Genomic DNA, 20353 nt, shown 5'->3' on the forward strand with positions numbered 1-20353 from the left:
TCAGCTCCATGCTTCGGACGCTAATTGAGGGTCTCGGCAACCCTCAATGGCCTGCAAAGCTCATACTCCTGACCACTTGGCGTCACATCGACCCCGTCCCTCTCAAACCCTTGATGCTCCCACCTCCTATCTCCCATTACCATCGAGCTGCCCCAATGTGACCGAGGCTGCTGGGTGCCAAGGGAGACTGGCCGGAGACAGAGGGTCCCTCTAACTAGGGCCCTCGTGCATACGATAAGGCTTCTATTTGTTACCCACTTGACTTTCATATCCCGTCTAGGAAGGTCCTCGGATTGACCTCATCTACCAGGCCCGCTCCGCAGTGGAGATGTCGATTGCTTTCTCTTGTCGGAGTCCGAGCGTGTCTTTTCCGTGGCATTGATGAGTTGAAAACCTCCCGGGCATATAGTGCACTGGCCTCGCACATTGTCCGCTTGAAGAAACAATCTTCTTGCTCACCCAGTTTGGACTGGATATTCGCGTTTATCAAGTTGCTTCAGGTCTAGACCTGCAACCAAGTCATGAACATGTTCACTTTCAGGGATGAAACTGCAAAGACCCCAGAGCCCCAACTTGCCTCGATGGCTTCCTCAATGAATCAAGATTCGGAAAAGGGTTCAATCTCACAGGACCCATCCACCATTGAGGTTCAAGCATTGGAGTCTCCGCCCCATCATATCTTCACTCGATCTCGCAAGTTGCAGATGGTATGCATTGTATCCATGGCAGCTATCTTCTCTCCACTGTCTTCCAATATCTACTTCCCGGCCTTGGAAGACGTGTCGCGGGTAAGTCATACAAAGCATATTCCACACAGGGCTCGAAGCTTTCAAAGTGCCAGACACATTGACTGGATATGAAACAGTCACTCAATGTCAGCATGACGCAAGCGACTCTCACCATCACAATATACATGATTGTCCAAGGCCTCGCGCCGACCTTCTGGGGCTCGCTTTCAGATGCTACAGGGCGACGCCCTGTTTTCATTGGCACCTTTGTTGTCTACTTGGTAGCGAACATCGCACTCGCGGAGTCCAAGAATTATGGCGAGCTCATGGTGTTCCGCGCACTGCAGGCTGCTGGTAGTGCAGCCACCATCTCAATTGGTACGATTCAGATTTGGGCTTCAAGGCTGCCATAATCCTAACACTTATGCAGGGGCTGGAGTCATTGGTGACATCACCACTTCGGCAGAACGGGGTAGCTTGGTTGGCATTTTCGGTGGAGGTAAGGGAGTCCCCTTTTGCAGACACAAATGTACTGCGGTGGCATGTTGACTGACGCGTGTCATAGTCCGTATGCTTGGACAGGGAATTGGGCCGGTCTTCGGTGGCCTGCTGACCCAGTATCTAGGGTATAGGTCCATCTTTTGGTTCTTGACCATTCTTGGGGGCTTGAGTCTAGTCTCACTCCTGGTTCTGCTCCCAGAAACGCTGCGCCCCATCGCTGGCAATGGTACTGTGATGCTGCGTGGCCTTCACAAGCCTTTCATTTATCATTTTACAAGCCAACCCGGTGTTATTGAGGGTGCAGAACCAGAATCCCAAAAGGCGAAGGTGACCTGGCGGACCGTTTGTGCTCCGTTGAAGTTCTTGGTCGAAAGGGATGTCTTCATCACCCTCTTTTTCGGAAGTATAGTGTATACTGTCTGGAGCATGGTGACATCGAGCACCACAGATCTCTTCGGCGAGGTCTATGACTTGTCATCACTCGAGATAGGAATGACATTCTTGGGCAACGGTACGTCGAGTTCTCAGCAGACACGTCCAGGCATACGGTGTTGCTGATACCCAATGATTAGGCTTTGGATGTATGTCGGGGTCTTACCTGGTGGGGTATCTTATGGACTATAATCACCGCTTGACGGAGCGCGAATATTGTGAGAAGCATGGATATCCAGTAGGCACTCGAGTCAATCTCAAATCCCACTCGGACTTTCCGATTGAGGTTGCACGGATGCGGAATACCTGGTGGATAACTGGCATCTTCATCGTGACCACAGCGACCTATGGTGTGTCTCTCCGCACCCATATTGCCGTTCCCATCATCCTGCAATACTTCATCGCCTTCTGTGCGACGGGTATCTTCACCATCAACAGCGCGTTGGTCATTGATCTGTATCCCGGAGCTAGCGCCAGCGCAACGGCTGTGAACAACTTGATGCGATGTTTGATCGGGGCTGCCGGTGTGGCGGCTGTGCAACCCATCTTGGAAGCGCTGGGGGCAGATTATACATTTGTTCTACTTGCGGGCATTACCATGGGGATGGCTCCATTACTGTGGATCGAAGATCGATGGGGCCCCGGTTGGCGTCGCGCCAGAGAGCAAAGGCTCAAGGCACAAAAGCAGTAAGTAGACTGGCCGAATGCACGAGGCTTGAGAGGCGCTCGTTGGAGTTCTGGAGTTGCTTGGGGGGTTTATTTTGTGTTGATAATTACACCACGTGGGCGCACATGGCCTCCTCGATGGATTTTCTTGGACGGCGTTGTATAACTTGGCGAATAGCTTATAAAAATTGAAGAACATTCGGATATTTTATTTCTTGGGACGCAAGATGGACTATACAGTACAGAAGGTAAGTTAACTAGATTGAATGAGGTCATCAGCGTAACTAGTTAGTTACTATAGTTAAGGTTGGGCAGAGATTAGTCATCGGGTGCGGATGGACCATGGACAGCCATCACTTGTACTCCGTACATCCTCACCTCCTGTCCTGCAGAAAAGAATCGATACTATTATGTGCATGGACTAAAACCATCAGACGGTACGGGGGGCTGACGCTCATCTAACCCTATCGGACGCAAGGACTGAAGGTAAAATTGATTGCATTCTGCAGGGTGTTGTTTTGTTCGGCCGCGAAGAATGCACCTTAGCTAAGCCTCAGCAGACCACGTGACGGGGACCCAAACAATCCAGCTTTCCTCCCGTTGCTTGAGAGACGGATTTCTCTGTTTATTCCTCCTTCGACTTCGACTCTGCAAACGCGGCCACTATGAGCCTTCAATAGCCCCAGTTCTGCTGCTGCCCGACGACAACTTCTTGGATGCCTTGTTCATGACGGCGACGACGACAATAAGGTCAACATCCACCCTTCCGGCCTTTTCTCTTTACTGTACTTCTGCTGTGGCCGTGGATTCGTGCCGTTCAAGGGCAGTGGTTCCGTGGAGGATCAAAACAGACGCTATTGCCCGTGGTTACCGACCTCCCCCCCCCAGCAACTAGAAAGACGAGTATAGCAGTGTCGAAAATCTCAAGATATGCCTCCTGATATGGGTAAGAGATTGCCTGCCTCCCTGCATACGACCTGACCTGTCTACTGGGCCATGATCGTGGGGTATTCCTCTAGCGCCCGTTGTTGTCGCTGCTGCTTTATATGTTTTTCATGCTGACCGTGCAGGTACAGTGGGCCGAGCGACCTCACAGACGTCGAGTGTTGCTTCTCAGACCACCCAACTAGTAGCACCACTCAGCCGCCCTGGTACCGCTGATCTCATGCGATCACGATCGGAAACTGTAGTATCGAGAAATAGCCGTCGCCCACGGTCGCGGGGCTCAACGGCGAGCATTCATTCCACCACGACTCAGCAGACCCAGGATCAACAGATCAACGACGGGTTTCCCCACTTCTTGCCCACGCAGCCTACTGGTCATAGTGTCTTTGCCAGTAATCCAGAGGAAATCATCATGCGATTTGGACAGCAACTGTCGCACCAGGTAAACGGCGCATCGCTCGACCCAACGCTGCAAGATGCTCACCATGCCGTCATGCCACGGGCGGAGGAGTTCGCTGGTCATGCCATGCACAGTCACTTATCGCATCACTCACTGTCGGGGGGTATACCGAACCACGGCTTATCTAGCGTGCCGATGCCACAATTTGCGGCAATGTATGATAGTGGGATTGAGAACCACGTGCCGGAACACATTCTGGAGGAGAACGAAAATTCCGAGGCTGGCGCGAAAAAGAAGAAAGGGTCCAGCTCCTCCCTTGCCAACGACAATGAGCTTCGAAAGTTATTACGTCAATATGAGGGATTCACTCTGAAGCAGATGGCAGCCGAGGTCCTGAAGCATGAAGGTGCCGGAGGTAAGGCTGAAAAGGTGAAGCAGGTCTTCGCTATGATATGGTAAGCGGCTGCTCGATCTTTGACTCTATCCGCCATGCTAACCTGGCTATAGGTTGAAGGAGAACTGTAGGAAAAGCAGCGGGTCGGTCAGACGTGATCGCGTGTATTGCTGTTACGCCGAGAAGTGTGGCACTGAACGTGTCTCGGTGTTGAATCCTGCATCATTTGGGAAATTGGTTCGCATCATCTTTCCCAACGTCCAAACAAGACGATTGGGAGTCCGCGGTGAATCGAAATACCACTACGTGGATCTGACTGTGATAGAAGAGAAACAGCAGAAGCCGCCGCCACTAAACCCTCAGTTGCCGATGAGCGGAAATGGTTCAGATGGTGTCGCAGACAGCAGAACTGACGAGATGATGCAGAAAAGGTATAGTGCATGCTCCTTTCCCGTTCTCTTGACGCAAAGCATTAATGGTGCCTGTATCAACAGTGTCGTACCCCAACCCCCTGCAGACACAGCCGAATTCCCTTCTCCCACAACATCATTTACCCCGAGATTCTCGGCAAATATCTCCAACGCGGGGTGCGGTTGCCCTACCTCATCATACTCCTATGATGACTCCTCCATTACCCTTGAGAATATGGCAAGCCAAGCCGGCAAAATCATCCACCAGATGCTTGATCTGCCCTCATGCGACACTCCTTCCATCGATAATGAAGACCTCCAGCTTCCTAATATACAACAGTACCTCCCAGCCAACACGGACCCGAAAATCGCTGCTGCCCTTGCAGCACTTTACCGCTCACATTGCATCTCTGTCATTGATAGTTTCCGTTATTGCAAAGAAAAGAACATGCTACGATATTTCTCGGCATTCCATGGCACCCTGACAGTCCCTGTGCAGAAGCTCTTGACGCATCCGAACCTCGCTCCTTGGATCAAAGAATGCGATTGGATCATGTATCAAAAGATGATTGCGTTCGTCGCGCCACTCACCACTCAGGTTGTTCCGAAATTGGTTTTGGATGCCTTTTGCTCGATTTCGCAGCGTCTAACAGCCCACATAGCCGACACATTTAAAACCCAGCCTACACATGTTTCTTTGGCCAGACTGCTGCCAGCTCATATTTTCTGCAATCTACTCAAGCATATGCTTGATGTCAATCAGTCTGCCAACGCGGCCGCCGCATGGCTCTGCCACCCCGACAATAGGAATCAAATGTGGTTCGATTTCAAGACATTGGTTGATCCGAAAGAAATGATCATGAAAGCCAATATTCCTAGCTGCGCAGAGCGTGCAGTAGAACAGATATTGAAGCATGACATTCGATCTCTGCTCACACCAGTTACAGACGTTAACCCTTCCACCACCCTACCCTTCTTTACAAAGCCTGATACCGAGGAAGACACCAAACTACACAAATTCCCTGTCGAAGGGGCGACCGGCGATGACTACAACTTCCCAGACAAGTGGATCTCTTTCATTTTGAATCTCCCCGCGGCTTTCCCGCATCATCGCACGCAGTGTATCATACAGAAGGTCGATGCTCTGTGGGATTGCATCCTGCGGCGACTTACCCTGGGTGGCGCCCAAAGCTTTAGCGCCTGGTGGATGACTAAGGTCTTTTTCCATGAGATGATGCAATGGCAGGCCGAAAAAGGGGGATTTATGCGCTACAAACCAAGCACCCTGCAACATGCTCGCATGGGTGCAAACCAGCAAGGGCAGACTGGATTTCTGATGAAGCCCTCAACTTTGCCGAGCCATGAAAGGAGTCAACCAATGATGACCGGTGATTCTCAGCTGGGTAGCGATGCAGGGGTAAGACCAACCCCAAGCTCGACATCGGCAGAGAGCATGGGTCGAACTCACGATTCTATGCCGCCCCAAGTGGATGCGGACTCCAGCTCTAACGATACCGAACCCGAGAAGCCTACCAACATTCCTGAGAGCATTGCTGGCTTCCATGCTCCCAATAATGATGATAGTGCCATTGATCTTGACGACGACTCGATGCTGATGACCGTGGGTAAATATGGCGACATGATGGCTTCCGACCCAGCAGATGCTGAGGGAGATATCGTGGTCATATGATCTACCTCTACATATTCCTTCGAATCTTCGTTCTTGGATCCAAAATTTGAGTTTTCTTTGTTTCAACGGTGGAGTTGAACTCTTTGCTTTTTCAGGAGTACCATTTTGGTCAGATTATTTGTTTGATGTCTCATGTCTGAGGAGATTCACCTTCGGCGTTCGACGATCTTTGCACGAGAGATGAGAAATGAGAGCATCGATTCGAGATATTGTCAGCCACGTGATACGTTATCCCAGCACCAACTGCGCTGCTGCCAGGGTATCAGGCTGACCTTACCTCCCTCTACATACACTACCTAATAGCGTGGTTGATCCCGCTTGGCTCCCGCTTCTAACCGTCTTCTTTTCTTCCTGACCCTTTCTCTTCCGAACTCAATAATGCCTACCTCGGAAATACGGGCCATCCATCTCTTCTTGTACATACATACCCATACTTCTTTCTGGTTCGCTGATCCAAGGCAATTCGATCTTTCCCAAACCTGGTGATTGTCTGAGTTTCATATTGGGCTTGTTTATTGGCGAGGCCTTTCCCGATGCTTCACCGGCGTTTCGGGGGTCATGTCCTTATTTGTTTGTCCCCAGTTTCACCCCCTGGGAGCTTCCAATCTATCTGTTTGTGTACGCTCGAAGTTGAGCCAGGGGCGGCGGTAGGATGCTTCCTCTTGCAAGCCATCTGCAGCATCCCATACTTTAATATTTACGAACTTCTTCATATGTCTTCCATTCCTTGTTCAACTGATGGCTTGTGGATTTGATAATCGTCAGGAAGCTACCATTTGGCATGATTGACCGTCTCATGTTTACGGAATTAGTGGCATTCAGTGTGTCCCTGGACAAGTAGGTCGCAGTCTCTCAAGCACTGTCGAGTAAATCACTCTCGACCGAGCAAACATACTAGGCCCAATGATGGACAACACATAGTCGCCCCAATACCCCAAGCACTAGACATCGCTGACAAGGGAAAATGATCATTCTCTCATTCGTTGCTTCACATGGAAACGAAGCCAAGTGCAGGCATCGACGGCCGAGATACTTAAACATTGTCTCACCACCGTGGAAGCTTGGTCTATCTTGGCGCACGCACACAGAAATAAAAGAAATAAAAAGGAATCCCTGTAGTTTAGGTACCGGTTTGCGGTTCAACCAAGCTATGGTATGAAAGAAGAAAGAGAAACAAGCATCGGTGGCGTATGATATACCGAGTCGCAAGTACCGGCAAAGCCCACTAAGATGACCAGTGAGGCACATTTCCACAGGCAATGCGGATGCACAGGTTCCCATCGTGGGGCGTGCGCACAAGCAGTCAACATCGGCTCATCTGAAACTCGTAGCAGGAAAGAACCTCGGGCCACCGTAGCCGTACGCAATGATACTCTGGATATCTATGTTTTTGCCGCTATGAGGATTCCACAGCTTTACAAGTATGTATCTTCCTGAACTGTAAGACGACCATCAGCAAGGTAAATAGACTCTTCTCGGCTAAGTAGACTACTGGGGCTTACGGTGGAGGATCAAACTTAATGCTGACCATGCTCTTGTGTCGTTCAATACGAAAGCGCGCATGCGGTCTCATAAGCGAAGAAACCAGAGGCTGGGAGACTTCATTGCTTGAGGCGGGAGGCGAGTCCGGCGAACGTGGACGTTGTCTTGGGTGTGCCGCATTGTAGCGACGTCGCATGGCTCGAATTTGTCTCGATAAAGCCCGGCGACGCCGAGGAAATGTACCCATTTCAGCGAGTTCAGCTTCGCTCAGACTATCACTGGTATCTGAGCAAATAGCGGCGTCTTCGTACCGATCTGCCTCCAATCGCTCTATCTCGGTCAGGTAGGGAGTCTCGTCATCTTCATCTCGTTCGTTCGCCTCTGAACGTTCGTCTGAGTGTTCATCGTAATTGGTTATGGTGCGGAAATCCGAAATTGGGTTGGGTCCGCCTCCCACAGTAGGCCTTGCAGGGTCATTGTTGTCAGTGTCAGATCCTTCGGAGTTGAGATTGGAGTCAACATTGTTGCCCGGAGCACTCGGCAGACGAGGCTGGTGTGCATTCAAATATTCCTGAGACGGTTGCATTCGTGGGTGCCAAGACCGCCGAGTCCGTCCCGTTGTCTCACATAGGATATGAGATGCGGCTGTTCGAGCTAGAAGGTCGTCAGATGTCATTGAAACGAAAACCATTCCTTCTTGGATCCTTTGAATGGTGTCAGCAGCTGAGTCGACAAAGTGAAGCAGCAATCACCTACGGAGCATCATAGCCCGTCCTAGGCGCTCTGATGACGATCTTTTTCAGGCAAAAAGGGATCCCAGCATAGTGTTTCAATATCAAGTTGCATCGGTTCGACTTTGTACAGTAGACAGTAGTGTCGTTGCGAAGGATATTCTCGGGCCACGAACTTTCTCCATCGGGTTCGTATGTGCCTCCGTCACAGCTGGCTAACTCCATCTTCAGTGCTCCAGGTACCACTTGACCATATTGCCCGTAACGAAAGTTTTGTAATCCTTCTCTGTGATCATCCATCTCCAGCTTACGACGCTTTGCCCTCCAGTTATCTGACGGGGTTTCACTCTCCCGTTGTTGAGGCATGACGATAGGCGATTCGAGACGAGGAACAGGCTCATCTAAGAGAGACCTTGCATTTTCGTCTCTAATACTTCTCACGCGACCAATTCGATCTCCTCCTCTGAGTGGACGAAATCTTGGGGTCCTACTACCAGGCCGCGTGGGGTCAGAAGCATTTCCTTCGAAATTGACAACTGTTACATTTAACGCTTGCGGTCTTTGACCAGCAGGGCGCACAGTACCTGCAAAGTTATCGTTCCCCTGGTGTTGATTCCAGATGTGATGCTCGGCTCGGGCTTGTTGAAACTGTCGATCTAGATTCGTCCTGGCCTCTTCGACAAGGACCGAAGACCTACCCCGATACTCTTCCAACTCCTGGTTTAATGTCTCCAACGCACGAGTCGAGTTGTTGCGGTTTCGCTCGGAGTTGAGAAGCTCCTGTAGATGTTGCAGACGGTTCGGGACCGGACGTAAATGCCTGTCGTTGTTGGTACGAGACCCTCGAGAGGGACGGCGAGAAGCAGGTGGGTAATCGTAGTTCCCGGACTAGAGTTGCAGCACGGGCGACGGTGAGCTTCTGCATGGAAAAAGTGGGCCAAATCTATTCGCCTCAGCTACATACCATAATTTGATGATGAGACGAGCTGATCACCGTGATGGAAATGAGAGAATGAGCAAGGGCGGGAAGGCGTACAGCGGCGACTACACGGATCTCGATAACCGGACAAAGGATGAGGCGTCACACACGAACAATGACGAAATCCAAGCCGGTAGGTCAGTGTAAAGAAGAGACCACTCAAGGTAATATAAAGTGAAACAGGATGAAGGGGATAGAAAGCAGGACAGGTAGGGATGTGAATGTGAGAAAGGAAGGTATGGGTGTACGTACTCCGGAGTAATAGTCGATGAATATCAAAAGGTGGAGTTGAATTGAATGACGAAGCGATAAGCGATTAGTTATCGGAGGCAGGCAGGCAGGCAGGCAGGCGGGCGGGCGGGCGGCAGCTCATTCCCTCCCCGCACGTGATGATGATGATGATGATGAAGAGACGATGATGAACTGCGACTTCAACTTCTAGTGCTCCTTCACACAAGCTTTTTTCAAAGGTCTCATCCTGACAGGGCTCTCTTCTCGGTTCCTCTCTATTCCTCTCTCGACCAGAATACCCTCCCAAACCTTGCTTTCTGACACTTCTCCCCCCCTGCTCTACCTTTCCCAACCCGACATCTAGACTGGCCATCATCCCTCTGATCACTTTGAAACATTTACCACTCTCTGTCAAGGCGCAACTCCAGATACAGGTAATTCTAATCAATCAAAACAGGTATCCTGACGTGTGAGCGGGAGGTTGCCCTTATCTGCGTATCATATTGGACCTACCATGGAGTCGCAAACAGCTCAGTCAATGAGCGCAGGTATGTCAAGGTCATGACTCGGTCTTGTCCAGGGGAACACATCACTGACCCCAGTCGTGAAATCAACTAGATGAGATTGCGCTGTATGACCGCCAGATCCGTCTTTGGGGAGTAAAGGCTCAGGAAAAGTGAGCTATAGTCGTACCTTTCGTGGTTTGTTCAGCATGTTCTAACCCCTGGTCTCATCACAGGCTGCGATCCGCGAAAATTCTTCTTATTACGTTCAAGGCTTTGGCGAACGAGGTTGCCAAGAATTTGGTGCTTGCAGGTATCGGTTCTCTTACAATCATTGACCATGAGACTGTAAAGGAGGAGGACCTCGGCGCGCAACTTTTCGTGACAGAAGATTGTCTCGGTCAAAATGTATGGGAAGCCTTTTCCCCGCCGACTCCGACTATGCTAATTCGACCCCCCAGCGAGCACAAGCTGCAGCTCCAGCTGTGCGTGCCATGAACCCTCGGGTACAGCTCCATATCGACACGGAAGATGTTCACCTCAAACAACCTGAGTTCTTTGCACAGTTTGACATCACTATTGCCACGGAACTTGACTTTCATACTTACACTACTATCAATGCCGCTTGTCGTATAGCAAATCGTCCCTTCTACGCTGCCGGTCTGCACGGTTTCTACGGTTTCGTTTTCGCGGATCTTATCTCCCACGATTTTGTGATCGAGAGGTCCAAGTCCAACGTGCCATCCGTCACCCAAGAGACTCCGACTCGGAGTATCTTGGATATTACAACTAAAAGGGAGAGGGAGAATGACAAGGTCATTGAAATGGTAACCAAGCGCGAAGTGTACTCCCCTCTGATCCTCGCCAACACTTCTCCGCTCCCCGAAGAGTTCACACGCCTTCCTCGCAAACGCAGACAGGTCACTCCGTTGCTTACTTGTCTTCGTGCTTTGTGGGAATATCAGAAACTTTCCGCCGGCGCCCTCCCAACCTTCTCCCCGCAGGACCTAGAGGTCTTTACGAAACTCGCGCGAGACGGCCATCAGGAGCTGAAGCTGGACATAGCAACCCTCGATGCCGGGTTCTTGCGTACCTTTTTGCAGAATTTGAACAGCGAGCTGAGTCCCGTGGCAGCGTTCGTTGGTGGCAGTCTTGCACAAGATGTAATCAACGTGCTCAGTGCTCGCGAGCAACCTCTCCAGAACATGCTACTATTCGACGGTGAACGTTCAACCGCTCCGATCTATCCCCTGCACCCTATTTTCCCGCCCGAGGTCGATAACATCCTTCCTGCCGTGATCCCAGTTCCGAATCCAATTCCTCTGGATGGGCCTCCTGTTCTGGCACCTTAAATGGCCCAGAGAGCAATGGATGTTCCGTCGGGATGGGTAAAAGAGGCACTGAGACACGGCAAGAGAGAGAGAACCATCTCCTTAGAGTATGGTGACAGAATTGAGCGGTTGAACCTCTTGATTCAATGCTGTGGGCGGTGCGTTGCTTGCTTGGGTTGCGCTTGCGCCATACTGCTCGAAACTTAGTCATTTCCTCTTTAATCACGACATGTATAATACGGACAAATACAACCCCAAGGTCTTCATGGGCATTGGCACTGTGGTCTCTTCAACAGCGTATGTTGTTCCTCCCTATATCTTGCGTGTCTGCGTGTCTGTCATGGAGCTCGAGGCTTCGATGAAAGTATGAGATTCGTCTCTGATACCACAATTTGGAGGTCTCTACGCCTATCCAGTACGCTGTGGTGCAGCCTCGGACCCAGCTCTAAGCGACCGGAACGACCGATTTCGCGCCGATTCTTACCAGTTCAAGGAAACATTGAACAGACTAAATGCATCTAAATAGTCGAAGAGGTGTATATGAACAGTGCGAGCGTGATTATAAGATACCCGGGTAGAAAGGAAGGTTGAATAGATGCATTGAAATCATCGCATTGAGGTCTCCTTACCAACGAGAGGAGAGCTTTCCTCGTCCTCGGTTTTTCTGGGCCCCATCGTATTCCTGCTTTGTTCTCCGCTATCTTCCTCATCTGAGATAAGCCCCTGTAATTCAAATTCCTCGGCATCATGAACATGCTGGTTCTCGGATGCGGAGCGGGCGTGACCGTTTAGGAAGCGGCCGTGGGGCTGGTTGGGCTTGAAGCCGGATGACCCCTCGCCAGCATCATCTGCAAAACTTGAAGAACGGGAGCGTGACGGCGGCTTGGCGGATTCGGGCCATGCATGAACGGCATAGATGTGCAGGAGAACATTGACAACTGTAAGAGTTGTTAGAACAGGGCCTCCTAGCTTGTTGACAAGGCATGGAAGTGCAGCTTACACAGGAAGAGGATGAAAGCAATGCTATACAGAATCAGGACGTATGAAACATGTGTGATTCCGGCATCGCTAAGAAGTTGCATTTGCTCCTCAGTGGCGCCCATGAAGAGGAACCCAGAAGCGTACAACAACTGGCGTAAAGTCAGCACAGTAGTTCAAAGAACAGGGTATACCAGGGCCGTCAATATCCAGTCCCGGTGACAAGAGAGACTTACGAAAGGCGTGAGATATTGAAAGCTATTCGGATCAGAACCGTCTGGGTTGATGGTCCCCTTATCTCTGAGCACGAAGGAGATCTCAATAATTCTGGTGAAACCGGCCGCCATCAAGGTATAACCAAAGATGGTGTGGATCATGGTACTGATCATCAGATTTTGGGGATGAGCGGACATGGCATAGCCAGTGAGCAGTATAACCAAGGCTGGAATAAGATTGCGCTTCGGGCGGCCGTTGCGTTTTCGGCTCAACCAAATTCCCAGCAAACCAGCACACCACCAAACAATTCCCATCGTTGTGTGTTGCAGGTCGTTGTGAACCCAGGGACCTCCCCACCGGTGCTCTGTGAAGGTGTTGACGCAGCCCCAGGCAGCAATGATCAGCGAGTCGAAGAATTCCTGGCTTCGTCCAGTGCGGCGAAGCCAGTACTGACCGACGAGGAGGAGGATGGTCAGCAGGATTCCATAGGCAATGAAAGCGCTGCCCATTATAAAATGAGCTAGGCACTGTCCCAGATGATCATCTCGGCAGAAACCCAGGGCCGTGATACCTCCAAATAGCATCTGGACCCAACTCGCGACCGGCATAGCCTTGCCGACCACTCCGTGCGCAACAACCACAACACGACGAATCCGCCCGTGGATGCCCTTGGTGAGATGCAGTTTGAGATAGACACCCAGTACGATCTGAACCACCATCATCAACATTAGTGTGTTCGCGAAAGATGCATGGACATTCTTGGAGAATTGGCGACCCTTATGCGCATGACCAAGAAAGTATGCGACGACTGCGACGACAGTGCCAACTATCTGAACAGGGACATGCCAGCGCGAGCGCACGATCTAAACATTGTAGAAGAGACCTTATTAGAACCTTGGATTCGAGTGAGGGTGCGCCAGCGACATGAATGGACCGGGTTGGATAGAATAAATGCACGAGAGAATTGCTACTCACCCCGAGAACCATACCCAGTGGGAAAATGATGCCAAAGGCAAATCCCATGAGGATCATGTGCAACCATAATGTCGAGTCCTGGAGAGCGCTTTGTCAGTCTACCATTTAACCATAAAAAGAAGAATAAAGGAGGTCAAAAACCAGAGGCAACCTACAATGGGGTCCTCGGAGATGGCGGCACCTTCGGGAACATTTTCATGGCCCTCGTGAGCCCAGGCAGGCGTGGTAAGAAATACCAAGGCTACCAACAACCCCCCAGATAAGCGGGATCGACTTGTTATTTCCATGATCGGTCCCTTTCCTCCTCTTTCCAAAGGAGAGAGAAAGATGGGATGAAAAATCAAAAGAGAGATTTATGAGGGGAAGGCAAGAAAGTGAAGAGAGGGGGAGATAGAGAGGGAGACACAGAAAGAACAGAGAAAAGGGAGGTAGGTGATGAGGACAAAGAGATCTGCTGGGCTGGGCTGGGCTGATTGGGACCTGAGCTGAAGACGTAAGCATCTTCTAAAGCGCATTCGGATAAAGCGGATTGGGTAAAGACCCGCTAGTACTGGGTCAGTGTGTGATTTGTGGTACTCTATACTTCCATCCTTCTAGAAACGTGAATTTTGTTTACAATCTATATACTTCTCTCGTTGAATCCGCATCTTCCATCGTTAAAATCATTATAATCATCATCACATCATCATCATCGTCATGTTCAGTGCTATTTATCTAAACCACCTTCATCCTTGAACATCATGCCATCCCCGCAAGACTCCACCGCCGAAACCGGCAAGGAATTGACACCTGCAGCCGATGAACAGGCCTCAGAGAGAAAACTGGTTGGGCCCTCTACCCAAGGAAAAAATACTTAAATTGATATCCTGTGACATGCCATTCTAGTCCAATTTGCACCAGTTCATTATCAATAAACAAACTCAGAAGAGTGAGTTGGAGGCTCAAATCGCCGAAGCCAAGGCTCAACTGAAGTATGAAACGACGAGATCCGCATAGTGCGGCGAAGAAAACCGCTTACTGACCGATTGATTTCGGTGTGTCGGCTAGGGATGACCCCCAGACCACGGTCCAACGACACATTCGGTTGCTGCACGAATACAACGAAATAAAGGACATTGCTCAAGGGCTACTGGACCTGATTGCGGATGCTCGGGGAGTGCGACATATCGACGTCCAAAGAGAGTATGGTGTGGGTGATCGCGACTGAGATCGACTTTCTCGTGCATAAAGCATTAAAGCTTACTGAGACTTCTTCCGGGCAAAGAGCTATCTGCGTATGATCTCTGAGTCGGTACAACATTTCCGCCTCTTAACTGAGTGGGGATATCTTAGGCAAAAGTACAGGTCGAAGAACCTCTCCGTAACAGGAGGCAGAGGCAATTGACCGTATTGCCAAATCCTTACAAAAATTGACCTTCATATTTTGATCCAAACGCCCCTCATAAGCCAGCCAACAACGCAACATAATGAAGACAAGTCACAATATCCGCTTGGAGGCACATCATCATGCATGCAAAGGCCTCCCCAAATCATGTCATGTCACATGAGAAACAAAATGAGTAGAAGAAGAGCGGGAATATCTAAACGTAATAAGAATGAGCGGTGTAGAAGAGGCAAGACATTATAAAATCTGTACAGGATATATAGGAATGAGTATAATTAGTGGCCTTTGTCCAGGCTCTGCAAGTTGACCAGCTCGAAATAGCGACCTTTGGTGCGGATCAGCTCCTGGTGTGTTCCGCTCTCCACGATCTTGCCCTGGTCAAATACGTAAATGACATCGGCTTTCTGAATAGTGCTGAGACGATGCGCAACTGCGATGGTGGTTCGGCCACGAGCCGCAGCATCGAGCGCTGCTTGCACAACTTTCTCAGATTCGGAATCAAGGGCAGAGGTGGCTTCGTCAAGGAGAAGAACTCGGGGATCCCGAATCAGGGCCCGTGCGATAGCCACACGCTGCTTCTGTCCTCCAGACAACATGCTTCCTTTGCTGCCAACCACTGTATTGAATCCATCCCTGCAGATAAAGGGTTAGCTGCCTGGCTTCGAAAATAAACGTCGGCAAGAACTTACGGGAGAGACATGACAAAATCATAAATATTGGCTTCCTTGCAAGCCTTGACCAGCGCTTCCTCGGGCACATCCTCACCGGTAACGCCCAGGAGAATATTCTCCCTGATCGTACCTTGATACAGGGTTGGTTCCTGGCTCACGAGCGATAGGAAACTGCGGTACGAGTTGACATTTAATTGTGTGATATCCTTGCCGTCGATAAGAACCTTTCCTGCGATGGCATCATAGAATCGCTCAAGCAGCGCAATGGTGGTACTTTTACCACAGCCACTAGGGCCAACGAGGGCGACATATTGCCCAGGTTTGACGGTCAGATTCAGTCCTCGCAGGACAGGCTGTTCAGCTCGGGTGGGGTACCTAAAATGCACATCGCGGAATTCAATGGACCCTTCCACTGACTGAAGGCTCTCGCCTTCTTCCGACCAGGTGTCGATCTGTGGCTTCCTGTCGAAGAGTCTGCGGAATTCAGCTGCAGCATTCTTCGCCTTTCCCATATCTGGAGCGAAAGAAAAGACCGTGCCAGCAGATTGCGCACCAAATAGAATCTCGGAGAAGCAGACAAAGAAGCGGAAGACAGAGTACTCATGATGACCCAGGAGCGTACCTCCGTACCAGAAGCCAAGCGCAACACAAAAGAAGACCAGCGCTTGCGAGGCGGCGTATAGGATAGAAGACCTTAGCACCGAGATCAAACTTGTACGGCCCTGTGCCTCTAGCTGGCCGTGGTAGATATTCCAAACATCTTTCTCCCGGGTGAGGGAAGCCACGGTGCGAATAGCAGAGGTCGCCTCACAAGCATAGCTTGCAGATCCTTCGTAAGCGCTCTTGGATCTTTGCTGAAACTGCGCTAGCATGTAGAAGCGGTAGAATCCACAGCCCAGCAGCACCGGAACAACAGATATACAGACCAAAGCCAACTTCCAACCAATGGAGAGAGAGATAATCATAGCTGCGCCAAGAGTCGTGCTGGTCATGAGAATTGTACCCAGTGTGGCGCCACTGACACCTGACAGATGTTTGGTTTCAGTCGATAGAAAGGATGTGAGTGCACCAGTACTGTTTTCTTCTCTATCGAAGAAAGTAATATCCTGACGCAACATGGACCTGAAAGCCATACTCCGAGCTCGGCGAATTAGTCTCTCCGAGCAAACCGCGAAAGCGGCACCATTAATGGAGAGGTTGATAAATTGGGCGATCCCGACCACAAAGAACATCAGAGCCCAGAACGCACCGTCATGTCTGATCTTTGCAGCCTCACTTGTTGGGAGTGAAAGCGTGCTGATGGCCTTGGCGTACAAAACAGCTTGGGTAGGTTGGCCACCACCGGAGAGCACAGCAAAAACCAGGCCAATAAGCATATAGAGAGTCTCGGGGCGATTGAACGAAGCGATAAACTTGACTAACGCCCACAGCGAGTATTTTTTAGCAACTTCCGGTTCTCGCTTAGCAAGAATGGCGCTGGAAATCGACTTGTGTGTTCCACTGCGTCCAAGGCCATTGGCGGCAAACATCTTTTCGTCGTCATCAGCTAGCGAACCGGTGCCACTGCTTGCAGACTTGATACGTTCGATCTCGTCTTTGGCGAAGGTATCATCGTTGAGATCCACACCATCAGTAGCAAGGGCTTCCGCGTCCTTCTCCTCATTGATTCGCTGTGCTTCCACGAGGCTTTGGTATGTGCCTTTACGGCCAACGAGTTCGTCATGGTTGCCCTGTTCCACAATCTTACCGTTCACCATAACGACGATGTTGTGAGCTGACTTGATGGTAGAGAGACGGTGAGCAATAACAATGGTAGTGCGGCCTTCAGCAGCTCTATCCAAGGCTGCCTGAACGACACCCTCGGATTTTGTGTCCAACGCCGATGTCGCTTCGTCGAGCAGAAGAATCTTCGGGTCACTGACTATAGCACGTGCGATGGCAATGCGCTGCTTTTGTCCCCCGGAGAGCAGGAAACCGCGCTGACCCACATTCGTCTCATAGCCTTCGGGGAGGGCGGTAATAAAATCATGAGCGTTGGACATTTTCGCCGCGTTCTCAATCAACTCTCTGACTCTTCCCTCCGATTCATTCTCATACTTGGTACCGATAAGACCGTGGCGGATATTGTGGTATATCGTGGTACCAAAGAGAACAGGTTCCTGACTAACCAGCGATATTTGTTGACGCAGCCAACGAAGGTTGAGGGTTGAGATATCGTGGCCATCCAAGAGAACAGAGCCTCCTACCGGAAAGTAGAATCGCTCAACTAGACCAACAACCGTACTCTTCCCTGAGCCAGATGGACCAACCAACGCAGTCGTCTTACCGGCAGGCATAGACAGGGAAACACCATCCATGACGATGACTTCAGGGCGGGATGGATAGATGTGCTTGATGCCACGGAATTCAATATTGCCTTCGAAGTGCTCAAGTTTCTCCCCCTCGTCGGAGTAGGGATCCAGAGGAGAGGGACGGTCGATAGTCCCATAGATCTTGACGGCTGCAGCAAGGGCATTCGTAAAAGCTTGCCCATTAGGAGCGACGTTTCCCAAGCTGAAAGACCCAATCAAGATAGCCATGAGAACAGTCAGTACTTGTCCCACGTTGACATCTTCATCGGTGAGGAAACGGGAACCCATCCAGAAACCAAGGCCGTAGTTAGAAAACATGATACCGAACATGCCGCCGATCATGAAGCCGAGAATGACCTGAGTCTTGATACCCCATTTTTCTGCTTCAGCCAAATGGGCCTCATATTGTTTGGCTAGCTTGTCTTGGGTACCAAATGCTGTGGCATTACGGATTGAGCTGATGACCTCTTCGGCCACGGTCCCACCGGCACCTGCACTCTCCAAGGACTTCTTGCTGTATTTGACAATAAAGCGAGAGCCACCACCCATAGTCATGACAAGGGCGACAATGGTCGAGGTACAAATGAGCGCAAGTTTCCAGTACTTGATGTAGGCGACAATAAACGCGGTCACGAAGGTAGCGATAGCTGTCAGAGTAAGCCCAACCTTCTCTGAGATACCGTCTTGGATCAGGTTCGTGTCGGCTGTGATGCGAGTTGTGACTTCACCAGCACCAAGTTTATCGAAATAACCCATGTTTTGTCTCAAGATAGATTCCAGGTAATGTTCACGAATCTTTTGCGTGATGTGTTCTCCAGTGTAAATGAAACCGACGGTGGAGATATAGACAGTGACGAATTCGGCAATTCCAAGATACACGAAGTAAAGAACGTTTTTCGTCAGCTGATGATAGAAGTCGTGGTAAGAGAGTTCGTATAGAGCAATGCCTCTGAAAGCCGAGGCCAGAGATCCGAACAGAATCTGCGAACAACTAGATCAGTCACGAAACGAATCAATGTCGAACTGCAAGGAGACCACTTACGGTAAACAAGGGCAGAGCAGCGCCTGCTACAATAGCACAAAGCGCACTGACAAGCATGATCAAGACGTCCGTTCGCGAAGCATATCGGAAGAGTGCGAAAAACGACACACTCACATCCGGTGCGTCCAGTTGCTTTTTCAGAATGTCCTTTTCATGCTCTGGAAGGTGGGCGAAAAGCGCGTCCGGGTCCTCGGATCGTGCCAGTGCAGTTGGACGAGAGCCCTTGTCCTTCTCTCCGGCAGGGACCATCGTAGAACTGGATACAGAAGAGCGACTGGCTGACTTGTGGTGTTCAGCTGAGGATGCGCTTCCCCGTTCCATCAGCTCGATGTCGGCGTTATCAATTTTGTCCCCAGGAAGAGGCTCATTTTCTGGGTGAGCCATCCTTGCTCTTGATGGCAGAGTAGAACGTATTGAGTCTCACACTTGCTGCTGCGAGGTTGGCAGGCGAAATGTCGGAAGAGAGAGAAAAGGAAACGAGGGGCCGACGCGCACTACTCCATGGGGAACGGGGGCGTTCGATAAAGGTCGCTGAGAGAAATCCAAGGTGACCACCCTGTCTATTGTAGCGATTTTCCCGAAGGGAGGCGGAGGAGGTGTCTGGAGAGCTGGTCGGAAATTCTGTCGCGGGATCCTAGGTTACTAGGGATGGAATGGAATGTACAATGTTTTATCCAACCTCAAGGTATTGCGGGTCGATTAATTGCAGTTATGGTTGAAACAGAGAAAAAGGGGGAAGAAGGGGAGGAATAAATAATTGAAACTAGTTCATTCGTCTAGCACTGGGGAAGCTGAACCTTGAGAGCTTTGGGGATTTGAATCCTGATGATGCCCCCATTGTCGGCGTCAGCGCTTATTCTCGTTTCTCTGTGATACGGAATAATATAAAGAGAGGGAAACATTAATTTTAGCCTCCGTTTCTTAGCGTCATCGGAGCCCCGACTTCCCGAGCGTTTTTATGTATTTGCTTTTTGCGTTTTCCCGGCGTATTAAGCGTATTACTAATGGGCCATGAATCAATCCATGAATCGCAGAGTCCCGAGTGGCATGAATCCAATGCGCATTCAATATTTCCAGCAATATTTCCAGCTTGACGGCTTGCACATGCATTAGGTTGTGATAGTCGGGGGGGAAGAATGGAGCTATAGAACCTATCCAGCCACTGGTCAAAATTCGCTTGTATATGACCGAGTTTGCTTCTGTTTGCAACCAAACACTGTCCTATCGCTATCAGTATCATCTAGTAGTCGACTCCGTACAGTAGTTAGTAGTTGATCATGGAAAACCTGGATGACGGATGGATGGATGGATTG

The 20353-nt window shown here is 50.3% G+C and overlaps 7 protein-coding genes across 7 annotated transcripts; 4 read left to right on the top strand and 3 right to left on the bottom strand.

Annotated features, from left to right (window-relative positions):
- The first annotated feature begins 259 nt into the window (after positions 1-259).
- On the top strand, positions 260-2500 carry BP01DRAFT_223025 (MFS general substrate transporter). The gene is made up of 5 exons (XM_025571157.1): positions 260-788; positions 866-1106; positions 1159-1227; positions 1294-1740; positions 1802-2500. Exons 1-5 carry the CDS (start codon positions 522-524, stop codon positions 2350-2352), a joined length of 1575 nt encoding a protein of 524 aa, XP_025426281.1. The 5' UTR covers positions 260-521; the 3' UTR covers positions 2353-2500.
- A 560-nt stretch (positions 2501-3060) lies between these two features.
- Positions 3061-6433, top strand: BP01DRAFT_223195 (RFX family transcription factor). Its single transcript, XM_025571158.1, has 4 exons — positions 3061-3273; positions 3404-4127; positions 4180-4497; positions 4561-6433. Exons 1-4 carry the CDS (start codon positions 3258-3260, stop codon positions 6164-6166), a joined length of 2664 nt encoding a protein of 887 aa, XP_025426282.1. The 5' UTR covers positions 3061-3257; the 3' UTR covers positions 6167-6433.
- Positions 6434-7480: 1047 nt separating this feature from the next.
- BP01DRAFT_308597 (uncharacterized protein) lies at positions 7481-9267 on the bottom strand (the record flags this gene model as incomplete). The annotated part of the gene is made up of 3 exons (XM_025572348.1): positions 7481-7604; positions 7669-8352; positions 8405-9267. Coding segments are annotated over 3 exons (1671 nt in total), but the record flags the coding sequence as incomplete, so codon positions are not given.
- Positions 9268-9748: 481 nt separating this feature from the next.
- On the top strand, positions 9749-11610 carry BP01DRAFT_361372 (E1 ubiquitin-activating protein AOS1). Its single transcript, XM_025576133.1, has 4 exons — positions 9749-10137; positions 10208-10265; positions 10329-10500; positions 10554-11610. Exons 1-4 carry the CDS (start codon positions 10104-10106, stop codon positions 11442-11444), a joined length of 1155 nt encoding a protein of 384 aa, XP_025426284.1. The 5' UTR covers positions 9749-10103; the 3' UTR covers positions 11445-11610.
- A 419-nt stretch (positions 11611-12029) lies between these two features.
- On the bottom strand, positions 12030-13879 carry BP01DRAFT_308580 (Ytp1 family protein; the record flags this gene model as incomplete). The annotated part of the gene is made up of 5 exons (XM_025572347.1): positions 12030-12361; positions 12424-12553; positions 12638-13480; positions 13593-13670; positions 13748-13879. The coding sequence occupies 5 exons, from the start codon at positions 13877-13879 to the stop codon at positions 12030-12032; spliced, it is 1515 nt and encodes a 504-aa protein (XP_025426285.1).
- Positions 13880-14332: 453 nt separating this feature from the next.
- On the top strand, positions 14333-14799 carry BP01DRAFT_308621 (SWI5/SAE3 family protein; the record flags this gene model as incomplete). The annotated part of the gene is made up of 3 exons (XM_025572350.1): positions 14333-14416; positions 14478-14563; positions 14640-14799. 3 exons carry the CDS (start codon positions 14333-14335, stop codon positions 14797-14799), a joined length of 330 nt encoding a protein of 109 aa, XP_025426286.1.
- A 235-nt stretch (positions 14800-15034) lies between these two features.
- On the bottom strand, positions 15035-19620 carry mdr1 (ABC multidrug transporter Mdr1). The gene is made up of 3 exons (XM_025571160.1): positions 19041-19620; positions 15666-18979; positions 15035-15609 (listed from the first exon to the last, which is right to left on the bottom strand). The coding sequence occupies exons 1-3, from the start codon at positions 19422-19424 to the stop codon at positions 15252-15254; spliced, it is 4056 nt and encodes a 1351-aa protein (XP_025426287.1). The 5' UTR covers positions 19425-19620; the 3' UTR covers positions 15035-15251.
- Between the last annotated feature and the right edge of the window lie 733 nt (positions 19621-20353).

The sequence above is a fragment of the Aspergillus saccharolyticus genome (genome assembly GCF_003184585.1).
Source record: "Aspergillus saccharolyticus JOP 1030-1 unplaced genomic scaffold BP01scaffold_73, whole genome shotgun sequence".
NCBI classification, from domain to species: domain Eukaryota; kingdom Fungi; phylum Ascomycota; class Eurotiomycetes; order Eurotiales; family Aspergillaceae; genus Aspergillus; species Aspergillus saccharolyticus.

Coding starts and splice junctions, on each gene's coding strand:
- mdr1 (XM_025571160.1), bottom strand. CDS start 19,424: ATGGCTCACCCAGAAAATGAGCCTCTTCCTGGGGACAAAATTGATAAC. Junction 18,980..19,040: donor CTGCTCTGCCCTTGTTTACC/GTAAGTGGTCTC, acceptor AGTTGTTCGCAG/ATTCTGTTCGGATCTCTGGC. Junction 15,610..15,665: donor GATTTTGTCATGTCTCTCCC/GTAAGTTCTTGC, acceptor CTTTATCTGCAG/GGATGGATTCAATACAGTGG.
- BP01DRAFT_361372 (XM_025576133.1), top strand. CDS start 10,104: ATGGAGTCGCAAACAGCTCAGTCAATGAGCGCAG. Junction 10,138..10,207: donor AGCTCAGTCAATGAGCGCAG/GTATGTCAAGGT, acceptor GAAATCAACTAG/ATGAGATTGCGCTGTATGAC. Junction 10,266..10,328: donor GGAGTAAAGGCTCAGGAAAA/GTGAGCTATAGT, acceptor GTCTCATCACAG/GCTGCGATCCGCGAAAATTC.
- BP01DRAFT_223195 (XM_025571158.1), top strand. Junction 4,128..4,179: donor CAGGTCTTCGCTATGATATG/GTAAGCGGCTGC, acceptor ACCTGGCTATAG/GTTGAAGGAGAACTGTAGGA. Junction 4,498..4,560: donor GACGAGATGATGCAGAAAAG/GTATAGTGCATG, acceptor CTGTATCAACAG/TGTCGTACCCCAACCCCCTG.
- BP01DRAFT_223025 (XM_025571157.1), top strand. CDS start 522: ATGAACATGTTCACTTTCAGGGATGAAACTGCAAAGACCCCAGAGCCC. Junction 789..865: donor CCTTGGAAGACGTGTCGCGG/GTAAGTCATACA, acceptor GATATGAAACAG/TCACTCAATGTCAGCATGAC. Junction 1,741..1,801: donor AATGACATTCTTGGGCAACG/GTACGTCGAGTT, acceptor CCCAATGATTAG/GCTTTGGATGTATGTCGGGG.